Source organism: Suricata suricatta, chromosome 11, assembly GCF_006229205.1.
Source record: "Suricata suricatta isolate VVHF042 chromosome 11, meerkat_22Aug2017_6uvM2_HiC, whole genome shotgun sequence".
In the NCBI taxonomy this organism is placed as follows: domain Eukaryota; kingdom Metazoa; phylum Chordata; class Mammalia; order Carnivora; family Herpestidae; genus Suricata; species Suricata suricatta.
Window position 1 is genome coordinate 44,763,820 of NC_043710.1, and position 12,527 is coordinate 44,776,346.

At 48.8% G+C, this 12,527-nt stretch overlaps 1 protein-coding gene across 1 annotated transcript in view; it reads right to left on the reverse strand.

Moving 5' to 3' along the window:
• The window catches only part of PARVA (parvin alpha), a 166,672-nt gene that overhangs the window by 2,924 nt on the left and 151,221 nt on the right, over positions 1-12,527 (reverse strand). The window contains exons 9-12 of the mRNA XM_029914568.1: positions 11,763-11,824; positions 10,989-11,057; positions 7,406-7,507; positions 6,586-6,658 (exon numbers count right to left, since the gene is read on the reverse strand). Of these exons, the coding sequence (XP_029770428.1) occupies positions 6,586-6,658; positions 7,406-7,507; positions 10,989-11,057; positions 11,763-11,824 (306 nt within the window). The remainder of the gene's footprint in view (positions 1-6,585; positions 6,659-7,405; positions 7,508-10,988; positions 11,058-11,762; positions 11,825-12,527) is intronic.

Below are 12,527 nucleotides of genomic sequence, written 5' to 3' on the forward strand. Positions count from 1 at the left end.
GTGCTCATTTGATGAAATCTGTCTCTTCCCTGGACTCTATGTGCCTTGATCACAGCCAGCCAGTCTTATTTTGCTTCTGTGCCTTGCCCTGTACCAGGCATGCATAGACCTTGAAAGATTTGAATAGATAGATGAATGAATAATTGCCAGTGTCAATCAAGCCAAGGAAGAAAATTCCAGAAGAAGAGAAGTGATAGGGCTCCATGCTCCCACAAGGGTACGACTGGAATGGGTTCCCAGGGGATGAGGCTCCAATTGGTGGGTTGGGAGAGAGCAAAGCCACGTGCAGGTGGAGGCCAAGTATTAGCCACAGAATGGGCAGATGAGGAATAGAGGCCATGGGCATGAACACAAAGGAGGAACTTGGGGGCTGATGGAGGACAGATAGAGATAAAGGAGGAGGACTTGTTCTCCTCTTTTAAGGAAAGATAAGTTCTGAGATTTCTAGAGAAGGAAAATGCCCACAATGGGAGAATGTCTCAAGCTGACCACTTAATTTTAATGCCCGCTGAGGTGTGAAGCCCATCTTCATGATAGCTATGTAACCCAGTTAAAGTCACTTGACTTCTCCAAGTCCATTTTCTCACTGATAAAACTGGGTTTATGAAAAACATCTAGAACACACGAAGGCCTTTCTGCATGGTAGTTTCCTTCCCCTTTCCTGTCTTTGCCTGTTAACAGAGCTGTTATGTACAGCTGTGCAGTCTGTGTACTGCACAACTCCAGGGGGTGCTATTACCATAGATGAGGCCACGCTCCCTGGAAAATCTGAGTTCCTTCTTTCTATAAGCCATCACCAGCAGGTAGGCTGGGTGAAGAGTGGGGACAACAGTCAGAGACACCGACAACTGTCTGTTCTCATCAAGGAAGCCAACTACCACACCGTTCCAAGCAGGTCAGTAGATGGGCTGTGTTAGCCGGCGAGAGGCTCTGGATTCCTGGGAATAAACTGTGACTCCATGCTATATAGTCAGAACCTCTTGAAAGCCCTGGTCTAATAAACAGTGTGATTACTAAGTCAGTACTACTCTGATGACCCCTGTGTGTCAGCCCAGGGCTCCTTTCTGAGAACAGTCTGGATGGTGGAGCCCCTGGTTAGAAACAACCAGAGCTGGTTGGCCCGCTGGCTGTGGCCAAGAAAGAGATCAGACCCAAGGCCACTCTAGGTAGAAAATAGACTCTGGCCTAGTGGAAAAGGCTTCCCATTTGCCCCTCTGACCTGGCGGCATTAGTAATTCTTCTCATTCATTAGCCAATTGTCCAAAATGAGTTCATTGTTCTCTAAATGATGCAGAAGTCACAAAGGGGTGCGGAGCTCCCTTCACACAGTCTTTACAAAGGGACAGGGCCCTGTACAACCATGCCCTCCATGGACCCATCTGTGCCACCAATCTCCCTTATCCCCACCTGGAGCACTGCTGAGGCCCTTTCTCAGAAGTTTCCCTGCTGGGTCCCCAAATCCCTTGACCAAGGTAGGAAGACATCAGTAGCTCAGTGCTTCTACGTGGTGGGGGCAGGAATAAGATGGGCAGCCACTGGCCAGCTGGGGTGAGCCGGCCTCTGTCCCACTCCTGATGGATCTAGCTCATCCTCAGTCCCTGCCTCGTTTTTCTGTCTGCTCCCTATCCACACCCCCTCCCCCAGGATAGACCCGTCCTTTGGAGATGGGTCCTATTGGTGTAGGTCTGCTATCCTATCTGGTGCTCTTGCTCTTTTCTTACATATTAAAAATATTTAAATATGACAAACAATCAGAAAAGTTCACGTAACCTACATGTGCGGTTTTAAATGCTTGGAAGAGAAACCCCATGTAACCACCACTCATGATAGATGTAGGACATTGTCAGCACCTTCAAAGAGCCCCCTTCCTGTTTGGTACACTCATTCCTGCCTGGCACTCGATTTCTTTGGAGTCCCCACTTGGCTATCATGATAGAGTCTTAACCATGTTCAGTAATGCGGCTCCATGAATAAGAGGGTAGGCATGTGCATTGGAACACAGGTGGTGTGGTCCCCCAAATAAAAAGCCATCAGCTTTATGTCAGTATTTCAAGTGCTTCACTGGCCATGAACTTGATGCTAACACTTGGTGTGCGAAAAGTGTATGAAGCCTGGGCAGCAAAAGTCATCTGAGATGCAAACCCAGTTCCCAGGAGCTTTCAAGGTACAACGGCACTTTGAATGTCAAAGTCTGGTCATAAGCTTATTCCGATCATAAGCCTCTCTCACCTGGCAAAGATAACCAGTATCCTGAATTTTATGGTGATTATTTCCTAGCTTTCCTTCATAATCCCACCAGCAACATATGTACCTTTAAATAGATTTTAATTTTGCCTATTTCCATGTTTTATGTAAATGGAATTCATGACATGTATTCTTTTGTGATATCCTTATTTAAAATCCCGATAATAGGGTTTGTCCATGTTGCGTGAGCTGTTCATTTTTGTAAATGATTTTGAGGTATCATTTGTTTTATTGAGATAAAACTATAATTATCCAGCTCTAATTTTATAGTTTTTCAAGAATAAATGCCTCCCAATTTGTCATCTACTTGTAGTCAATTTTCAGTGCCTTGAAGTGGTCATTTTTGATCCTTTTGTCTAGTTTAATACATGCCTTTTTGCAGAGAATAATCACTGACCTCTCCATGCTTCGGTAACTAAAAGTCTTTCCCCTGATTTCCCCATTCACTTGTTGTCATTGTGTATTAATCCATGGTGTGACTGTTCTCCAATTTATCTAGTCTGCTGGGATGTGCAGTCCAGTCTAGACTATCATGGATAGTCTTGGACTAGTTTAGTTCCTGGTGTATGGACATGCATGTGTATGAATGACTTATTGCATCACAGAGTGTATTAGTTTCCTATTGCTGCTGTAACAAACTGTCATGTATTTTGGTGGCTTAAAACAACCCAAATTTGTTATCTTACAGTTCTAGAGGCCAAAGTCCAAAATGGGCTTTGCTGGGGTGAATTAAGGGATCAGTAGGCCTGTACTCTCTTTTGCAGGCTCCAGGGAACTTTAGTTTTCTTGCTTTTTTTTTTTGTTCTAGGGACTAGCTTCTATAAGCCTGAATCCTTTGGCTTGGTGTCCCCCCTTCCATCTCCAAAGGCCGCAATGGCTGTTTGAGTCTTTTTCGTGCCGCCTCACTCTGACACTGAGCCTTCTGCTTCCCTGGTGATTATACTGGAACTATTCAGATGCTCTGAGGTCATCTCCCTGTCTCAACATCCTCAATGTAATCACATCGGCAAAATCCCTTCTGCCATGTAAGCTAACATATCGTCAGGTCCTGGGGATTAGGACGTGAACATTTTTGGGGCCATCATTCCACCTACCATACAAGGCACTGCAGATCTTCAACTATATAACATAAAGACAAACTGCTTTAGAACAATGGTTGTATTTATAGTCATGCCAGTAGTTCGTGTTGCTCCACATCCTTGCTAACACTTAATACCATCAGTTTAAAATTTTTGTCACTGTCTGGTCTGCACACTACCTCCTAAAGGAATGAGGAAGAGAAATTGAACCATTTTCTGTATTTCCAGCCACTAACCAAGTCCTTCCCAAATGAACTGATCCCTTAGACCTCAGCTGCTGTCACCTGCATGGCTTTTTAGCATTGCCTTAAGTCTGGCCCCAACTTTCAGATTCTTTAAATTTTAGATATTCTATCCGCCTGCTGGCTGACCTACAGGCTCCATTCCTGCCTGGCATTCGATTTCTTCGAAGTCCCTACTTGGCTATCATGATAGTCTTAACCATGTTCAGTGATGCGGCTCTGTGAATATAAAAGGGTAGCCATGTGCATTGGAAGACAGCGGGTGTAGTCCCCCAAATAAAAAGCCATCAGCTTTATGTCAGTATTTCAAGTGCTTCACTGGCCATGAACTTGATGCTAACACTTGGTGTGCGAAAAGTTTATGAAGCCTGGGCAGCAAAAGTCATCTGAGATGCAAACCCAGTTCCCAGGAGCTTTCAAGGTACAACAGAACTTTGAATGTCAAACAGTATGGCAGAGAATGCATTCTTCTGACCTTAGAAACATTTGCCGTAAAAAAATGCCTTCACCACAGCCGGTCTGATTTTGAAAGAACCCTCAACCCTGAAAGCATAACCCACACTGGCACCTTCTGTAAAATCTGCAGCATTGACTATTGCATCTACTTTCCAGGGAGAAGCACAGAAACCAGAGGGAATGCTGGGCTATCTACCTTGTGCAAAGTACAATTTCACAAAATGCCATTTCAGTTCTCCTTTACACACTGGAAATTTTCAGTGTGGGCACGATGCCCAGTGTAACAACAAATGGAGCAGATGTGTTTTTCCATGGCCATGGGTCAGGAAGTTCCATATTAAGCAGTCCAGTCAGTAATTGTATGAGAAATGTCCTCTAAATGCTGAAGTAGCCCTGTAGGTTAATTGATATTGGGAAGACTGTCTGTTCCGAGGGAAATAAATGCCTGAAAATGGACCTATCAGGAGGAGTTCTTCCCATCTGTGACGAGGAAGTTGCATATTAAGCGGCTCAAGAACATGGAAAGAGAGATGCTGGCCAGATCTCTCTTTTGTCCCTCTCCTTCTGTCCCTCGTACGCTGAAGTGAGGTGCCCATCATTGGACTCCAAAGCTCAGAGTCCATTCCTAATGGCATTAGGATGGCCCTAGTGACCTTTCCAGGAGAGGGCCCCTAGAAGGAGACCATCCTTGTTAGAGGTCCTCCAGTAGGGACTGCTAGGTGCTCAGAACAGGTGGCAATAAGTGAGAATAAGGGCTTGGCTTTTGTTGGCCAGAGCTGAGTCAACGAGGTCTGTGGTGACGCACAACCCAGGGACACAATGCAATTCTTCATAATCCACCTCTCTCCTCTGGTTTTTCTGCTTTCTCCTTCTGCTTCAAGAAAGGCATATCCATAAGACACTGCCCTTAACCCTTTTCTTTTCTCTGCATGCTTTTCTGTAGTCTAGTTTCCACTAAGTGGGAGACTTCCAGTCACATACCCACAGCCCTGTTCTTTCCCCTGAACTCTAAGGTTCTGCTCGGTCAGTCCATCAGGACTGACATCCTTATGTCCCCTGACAAGCCTGCTTTTCCTCCTGGGTTCCCTGGTGCTGCTGATGGTGCCCTGCATCTACATATCTGTTCTTCACACTGTCTTCCAAATGAGCTCTCTGGAACAGAGCTCCAATCATATCACCTGCCTGCCTAAGAAACTTCCATGTCTCCCATGACTTACAGAATAAAGTCCAGACTTTCTGCCTTAACATCTGGTCCCTTAGGGACCAAGCACCAGTTCACATCATCCTTACCAACCATGATTCGATTCATACTCTTCATTATCCAGCCCAATAGGGGACTGCTTAACGTTGATTATCAGGTGTTAGGTGCTATGCATCAGACCTCATCACCTTTAATCTTGTCATGTGCATGTCTCTAGGAGTTCCGTTTTTATAGACATGACAAGTAGGCTCAGAGATGGTAAGTCGACCAAGGCCGCAGAGCTGGCTGGTGCGGGGGGGGACTGGATTGGGGCTGTTAAGAGCTTAGCCACATGCTCTGCTGTCTCACACATGGAGCCCCTCCCCTTTCCCCAGGCAGGACTTTTGCTTACACTGTCATCCCATCTGGGACACTGCCTCCTCTGTCCTGATCTCTAAATACAAAAGCCCTATCTGATCTTTATGGTTTAGCTCAGCTGCCACCATCTCCATCAAACTGTCATTTGCCCGGACTGAAGCAATGTCACCTCCTCAGTTCTCTCGCTCTCTTAGCCGTCCCTTTTCCCTGGCAGTGGCCACAACTGTCATTCCGTTGTGGTTACTGTATGCATCTTTCTTCACCCCCGAGTGGCTGAGAGTGCCTTGAGGTCAAGGACAGCTCTTGGCATATCACCACCTTGCAGTCTCGAGTCCACTGGACAGTGAATGACCCCCTCCCCCGGAAGTGATGTGGATGGAGACACAGGCGCAATCAACAATGGAGAAGGAAGGCACCCAACCCCTACTGATCCACTTTCCTGTAAACAACCAGGCAAGGACAGGCAGAAGGGCCCACAAATGAAGAACAGAAGATTATCTGCAACAAAGTGTGGACTCACCAGCGCTGATAAAATGGGGTATTTCAGTGAGTGAGTCAATAAACATCCATACAAAGCAGGCTCCCGGGAGAAACGTGTCTCCCATATGCACAGGGTCAACCGGAGAGGCAATTACGCTCCGAGCAGAGCTGCTGGTGCGGACTCCTGCATCCTCTCCCTGCCTGGCTGGGGTGCAGCCGTTTGACAGGTCGGCAACCTGTCCAGGGCCGGAAGGACCTGCAAACTGGGCACAGGGCAGTTCCAGTGTAGGAACTGGCACCTCCGCTCCAGCCTTACTTCGTGATCCCATTCATAGGATCTTTATTTGCAGTCACAAAGGATCTCTAGGATGGAGCAGCTGCGCCCTGTCCTACCTCCTTTGCAAATGGCAAAGAAGACTTCAGGGAAGAGACTGTTCTCTTGATACTCGTCCAACACGAGGCCTGCCCTGTGCCCTGAACACTGATGGGCAGGGTCTCGTCACAAACCCAGGGAAGAGCAAAGTACCTTCTGGCCGTGGTTTTGGCTTTTCCAATCCCCCATCCTGCATGAGCTCGAAGGCAAAGGAGACATTCAAGACCTGGAAAGAGAAATGTGGTACCTGTGTCATTGTGCATGGATTCCTAGATGCTTGGGGTTCCCGGGGCCTGTCCCTGGGAAGGAAAGGATCTAGCATGATAGCCAGGGGGGCAGAGGCTGAGTAAAAATGAGGCCCTAATCTGAAGGAGAAATGAGGCTACCAAGATGGCCGGGCCATGTGGAGTGTGAGCTGGCTGGTCCCAGCTGGCTGTTGGTGAAATGTTCCTGGAGAAGTTCAAGATCTTCTTCCTGTTCTGCTGTGTTTCCAGGTCAACCACCAAGACTTTAAATGTAGGGACATCCGTGTGCACGGTTGAAAGGATGAGATGGCAAAACATGTTCAGGAGGCAGAGAAGGGGTTCTGCTTTGGACCAACTGCCCCTTGTCTAGCAGGCAAGCCGTGGTACCCATGAGAGGCATCAGAAGCGGGCTGAGTGTGAGCCTTAGGTCCAGCCAGCTCTGCAGCCACCCTCGCTGTCACGTCTGGGGAGTGAGGAGGCTGGGCTGCGCCCCTGGCGGGAGCGTGTGGCTAGGGGACCGGGGCCAGACTGCAGAGGGAAAGGAGAGCAGTTCAAGATGCTCAGCGGCGGTCTGTAGGTAGCTCCTTTCCAGCTCAGCTGTTCATCATAAGGGGCCCCACATCCAACTGTAGAAGACCTCCGTTTTCCCTGCATGGCCCATCATAGCTGTGGGCAGATGGATTGGGGGATGTGGGCTGGGGGTCTCCCTTGAGGTTTCCTCCACTTACCTTCTGTTCAAAGCTGTCCGGGGTCAGGAAGAAGCTGTGCAGAGGCACGAAGTAGCCCTCCAGGAGCCCCATGAGCAGCACCAGGTACACCCCATCTGCAAACTGAAGGGAGAGGGCCAGGTGAAGGCCCTGGGCCCCCAAGCCGAGGCAGACCCTATCCAGGGGGCCCCCTTCATGTCAGCCGCCCGAAGGCTCCATTCCCAGGCAGGCTGCTGGCTGGGGGTGCAGGGCACGGGCCTGAGGCAAGAAGGTCTACTTTGCAGCAGGCCCGGCCCATGTCTGGCTGGCCTAGCACGGAAGCCATGGCCACCGTCTGGGTCTCAGCTGGTCCCATGTGAACTGAACACTGAATGTGTCCCTGGCCCTGATCTGGCACAGGGACCACAGATAGAAGTCTGACGAGGCCCTGCCCCTGAGGTGCTCACAGCCTAATGGGGAGACTGGTGTGGAGGAAAGGCAGCAGTGCTCTGACGGAGGTGAGCATGCTGGCCTGTGTGAGATTGACTGATGTCGGCCACTCCCCCTCAGGACCACAGGGAAGTCGTCTGGAGGTGGCACAGCCTGACTGGACATCTGAGGGATGAGGGGGGAGCTAGTTGGGTGGGGTTGAGGGGCAGAGGGAGGAGGGAAAGGGAGTTCAATGCCCATGGCAGGGGACTTCCGCCCTGTGAACAGAGAAGGAACTCTAGTGTGCCACAGGCCTGGGCATTCTCCTTTGTCACCTCTCATCCTTTTACTGTTTGAGAGGCAGCAGAGGGTAACTGTTAAGAATGTGGCTCTGGTCCTAGGCCTCCAGCTGTCCTGCTTATTCGCTAGTTGTGTGACTTGAGAAACTTAGGTCACTACTCTGCGACAAGGAAAGAATGATAGGACAGGACCTACTCTAGAGAGGCATCATGAGGATACAGCAGTTAATATGTGAAGAGTCCCTGGAACACTGTTTGGCATGTAGGCAACACTAAATGTTAAATATTGCTATTACTGGCTCCTGTTGACAAAGCATAGCTGTGTGCAGAGAGCCACAGCGAGAGGCAAAGGGCCTGGTCCCTTCCATCCAGGACAGTTGGGAACCTGGTCTGAGGGACGGTAGACTCCTGAGCTAAGCTGGAGGTGCAGGTCTTCTGCTGGGAGGGCAAGGAGAATGTGTGCTGGGCAATCAGCACGGGCTTCATGGAGGCAGTGGCGGGCCTGTGGGAAGAGGGGCATTTGGGAAGAGTGGGCATGCCAGTGGCAGAGGATGGTCTGAACAAAGATCTAGAGGTCAGGGGCACCTGGTGGCTCAGTTGATTAAGCATCTGACTTTGACTCAGGCCATGATGTCACAGCTCGTGTGTTCAAGCCCTGCATCGGGCTCTCTGCTGCCAGCACAGAGCCTCCTTCTGATCCTCTGTCACCCTCCCCCACTTGCACATGCACTCTGTCTCTCTCAAAAATAAATAAATAAAACATTTTAAAAATTAAAAAAAGATCTAGAGGTCAGATGGATACCTGAAATTAAAGAACCTTTCAAAGGAGGTGGGGCCCCCAAGTCTTTGTGGGCATAACCGCAGTTGTTAAAGAGTTCTTAAGAGCTCAGAGTTCTTGGAATCAACTCAAGAAACTTAAAACTAGACAGAATTGCCTGGAATGTGAGCTGGACCATGTCTGCTGGGTGACCAGCTGGTGGGTTTGTGGCTCAGCCTCCTGCCCGACCTTGAACTTGACCTAGGAGCAACCTCCCTGCTTCCAGCCAGCGGGCCTTCAATTCCAGTGGGGGGAAGGGGGCCTGAGCCTGACTCCTCCCCAGGCCATGCCAAGGTGAACGGGAGAACAGACTCCAGTGTTTGCGTCAGAATCAAGGCCCTCTGGCATGGGCCTAACTGGGTCTCTTTTTGGCTGTGGCTAGACCCAACTGAGAATAAAGAATCTAATCTGTCTACTCAGGGGGAGAACCCTAGCCTAGGGTCAGGGCTTCTCATACCTCGGAGTGCCACTGACTTGGACTCTTCTCACCCTTGACTGCTGGTTCATATGCCTTGGTGGTTGAACCTGCACACAGACCCCAAACGTGTCTGGCAGGGGCTTCTTCTCAACACTCCTTGCCTATGAAAACTGAAGTGGGAATTCTAGAACTCATTCTAGCTCTTCAGAGCTTCTAAAGCTCACTTTATAGAGTACAGACAGGACACACTCAGGTAGAGCTCAGTGACAGCCCTGGAAATTATCTTGAGACCTGACAGGAGGTGCCCACATTCTCAAAAGAAACCATACTTTAGAAGTTCATCACAGAGGAAAGGGGGTTGGGAAAAAGGGTGTATTGCAGTCTTTGAAAAAAATTTTTTAAATGTTTATTTATTTTTGAAGGAGAGAGAGACAGGGTATGAATGAGGGAGGGGCAGAGAGAGAGGGAAACACGGAATCCAAAGCAGGCTCCAAGCTCTGAGCTTTCAGCACAGAGCCTGACACAGGGCTCGAACTCACCAACCGTGAGATCATGACCAGAGCAGAAGTCAGACGCTTAACTGACTGAGCCGCCTGGGAGCCCTGTATTACACAGTCTTAAAGTACCTCCTGATAAAGATTAATTATAAAGGCAGGGAGAGCTTTATAGTAGAGAAATCTGGTGGACACTAACCAAGTGACCAAAGTTACTGTCGCCAGGAATGGGACTAACTGACAAAGTGCCTGAGAGGAGCACAGTGTTAATGGGGGTGGAACGGTCACTGAAAATGCAGAGCCTGAATCTAATCGTGAGGGTAAAAACTGAGGTCCTATGAACCTAATGGCCTGCACTCTTCAAAAATGTCAACGTTATGCAAAAAAAGGGCTGAGGACTTGTTATACGTTAAAAAGAGATTTAGAGGCCCCTGGGTGGCTCAGTCGGTTGTGTCTGATTTAGGCTCAGGTCATGATCTCACAGTTTGTGAGTTTGAGCCCTGCGTTGGCCTCTGTGCTGACAGCTCAGAGCTTGGAGCCTGCTTTGGATTCTGTGTCTTCCTCTCTGGTCCTCCACTACTGGTGTTCTGTCTGTCTGTTGGTCTGTCTGTCTCGCTCAAAAATTAAAAAAAGTTAAAAAAACAAAAAGAGAGAGACTGAAAGATATGACCATTAAAAGCATCCTGAGAATATTAAGACAACTATGTTTCTTTGACCCATATGACACTGTCAAAAGTAGTCAAATATCAGCAACTGTGGTTCAATCTAAATAGACCAATGTATCGATGTGAAGATTGCTTGAATCTGACCATAGTGGTGTGATTATTTAGGAGAATACTTGTTCTTAGACATGTATGCTGAAGTATTCATGGGGAGAGGGAGAGAAATAGATGCTGAATGTGGGCAAAGGCCAAAAATTGGTGTATGTAGGTGTAAAGTGTATGGGTATTCAAGATGCTATTCTTGCAACTCTTCAAAATAAACCATTGGAAAAATACTCAGCATTCTGTGCAGTTCACCCGTTAGCAGAATAGAATTCTGCTCCCTCCTGGGACCGCTTCAGGATTGGCGTGGAAAGCCACCCTGGCAGTGCAGGGATGGGGCACTTGGAAGAGTGGCAATTGCACAGGGACTTGCCCCCCGCCCTGCACTCAGGGCTGTCACCCACCTGGGTTTCCAGCTCTGTGACCTCCAGGTTCAGTTTATTCAGGTGCTTGTTCACAAAAGTGATGAGTGTCTACAAGAGAAGCACAAGCCAGGCATTGAGATGGAGACTGTTGCCAGTGCCACGCCCTGGAGGCCACCTCTGTGCCTCTACTGTGAGGACAAGGACCAGTGTGATAACACAGGACAAGGCCCAACCAAGGACACTGTGCCAGGTGTCCCTGCAGAGCAGGCTGAGAATGAGCAGCCTGTGAGGCTCTTCTGCAAAACTCCTTGAGTTCACAGGGAAGGATGGGCCCTAGGATTTGTGGTCTCCTCCTCTGCGTGATTCAAATAGCCAGTCTCAGGACTGTGAAAGGGGCAGGGAGAGGGCAGAATGAGAGGAGCAGTGTCCTAGCCCAGAGTTGGGGGGGCCAGAGAAGAAATGACCTCACCAGGTCCCTCCTTCCAGACCTTTCTAGGGGCAGGTGCCTGTGCCTGGGGAGGAAGGAGGGCTGAGTGAGGAGGGTTCAGTGTAGATGAGAAGACAGGGTGCTTGAAGCCTCCAAATCCCCAGGAGACACTGTCATCCTGACGGGAGAAGGGAGTAGATAAGGTGTCCATCAGGAAGAGACGGATAAAGTGTACATCAGGTGGGCAGGCCCCAAGTGTGCAGAGAGCTGGAGAGGACACCAGTTTGAGGAAGCTTGCAGGCTGCACACGTGTGTTCTAATGTTTTGCACACATTCTAATGTATGATACATCTCGCCCCCCTCCCTCCCAGGTACCTCTCGCTCACCTTTTTCACTACGTTGAGCTTGTCTGGTGCATGGTCAAATAAGGTGTCAAAGGCATCACGTTCTGGAAACACAGAAAAATGTAAGGTGGAGCAAAGACTCCTTCTTGGAGGGGGGAAGCCCACTCCAGGGCCCGGCCAAGATGGCCACAAGGTCAGATGTAGGTAGGAATTCTCTGGTGCATGAAACAATGTTGGGGACTCTGGAAACCGGGTTTAGGCAGATTTCTGGGATTGATTCTTGGCTTAGGGGCTTTCTCTGTTTCTGTGTCCACTTTCTAGGTCAACCCTCTTTTGGGGCTGGGTTTGGGGGGCTCTGTCTGGCAGTTTGACTTAGGATTGCTCATTTCTCTTCACTATTCATATTCATTACATCATGATTTAGGCATGGGTCTCAAGTTTTCTGAAGCTTTTTGGAGGTAGAGTGTTACCTAAATCTCAAATCACTTCACCCGCCAATTTTCAAAACCAGGATACCCATGACAGATATCCTGGTAGAGTGCACGGATGGCTGGATTGGGGGCCTGTGAGCCCCGGGATAAGAATATGTGTTCTTCCTCTGGAGTGATCTAGTCATTTCGACCCTTGTGCCTCAGTTTCCCCTTCTATAAAATGCCATCTGAAAAACAAACTTCCCTGAGGTGTGTTGTGAGGATGAAAGAGGATGCATGATGTGCATGTGTTTTGTAAACGTTGAAGTGTCTGCTGATCTGAATTTATTAGCATTACTGGGATATTGCAAACATTATCCACAGTATTACAGGATTA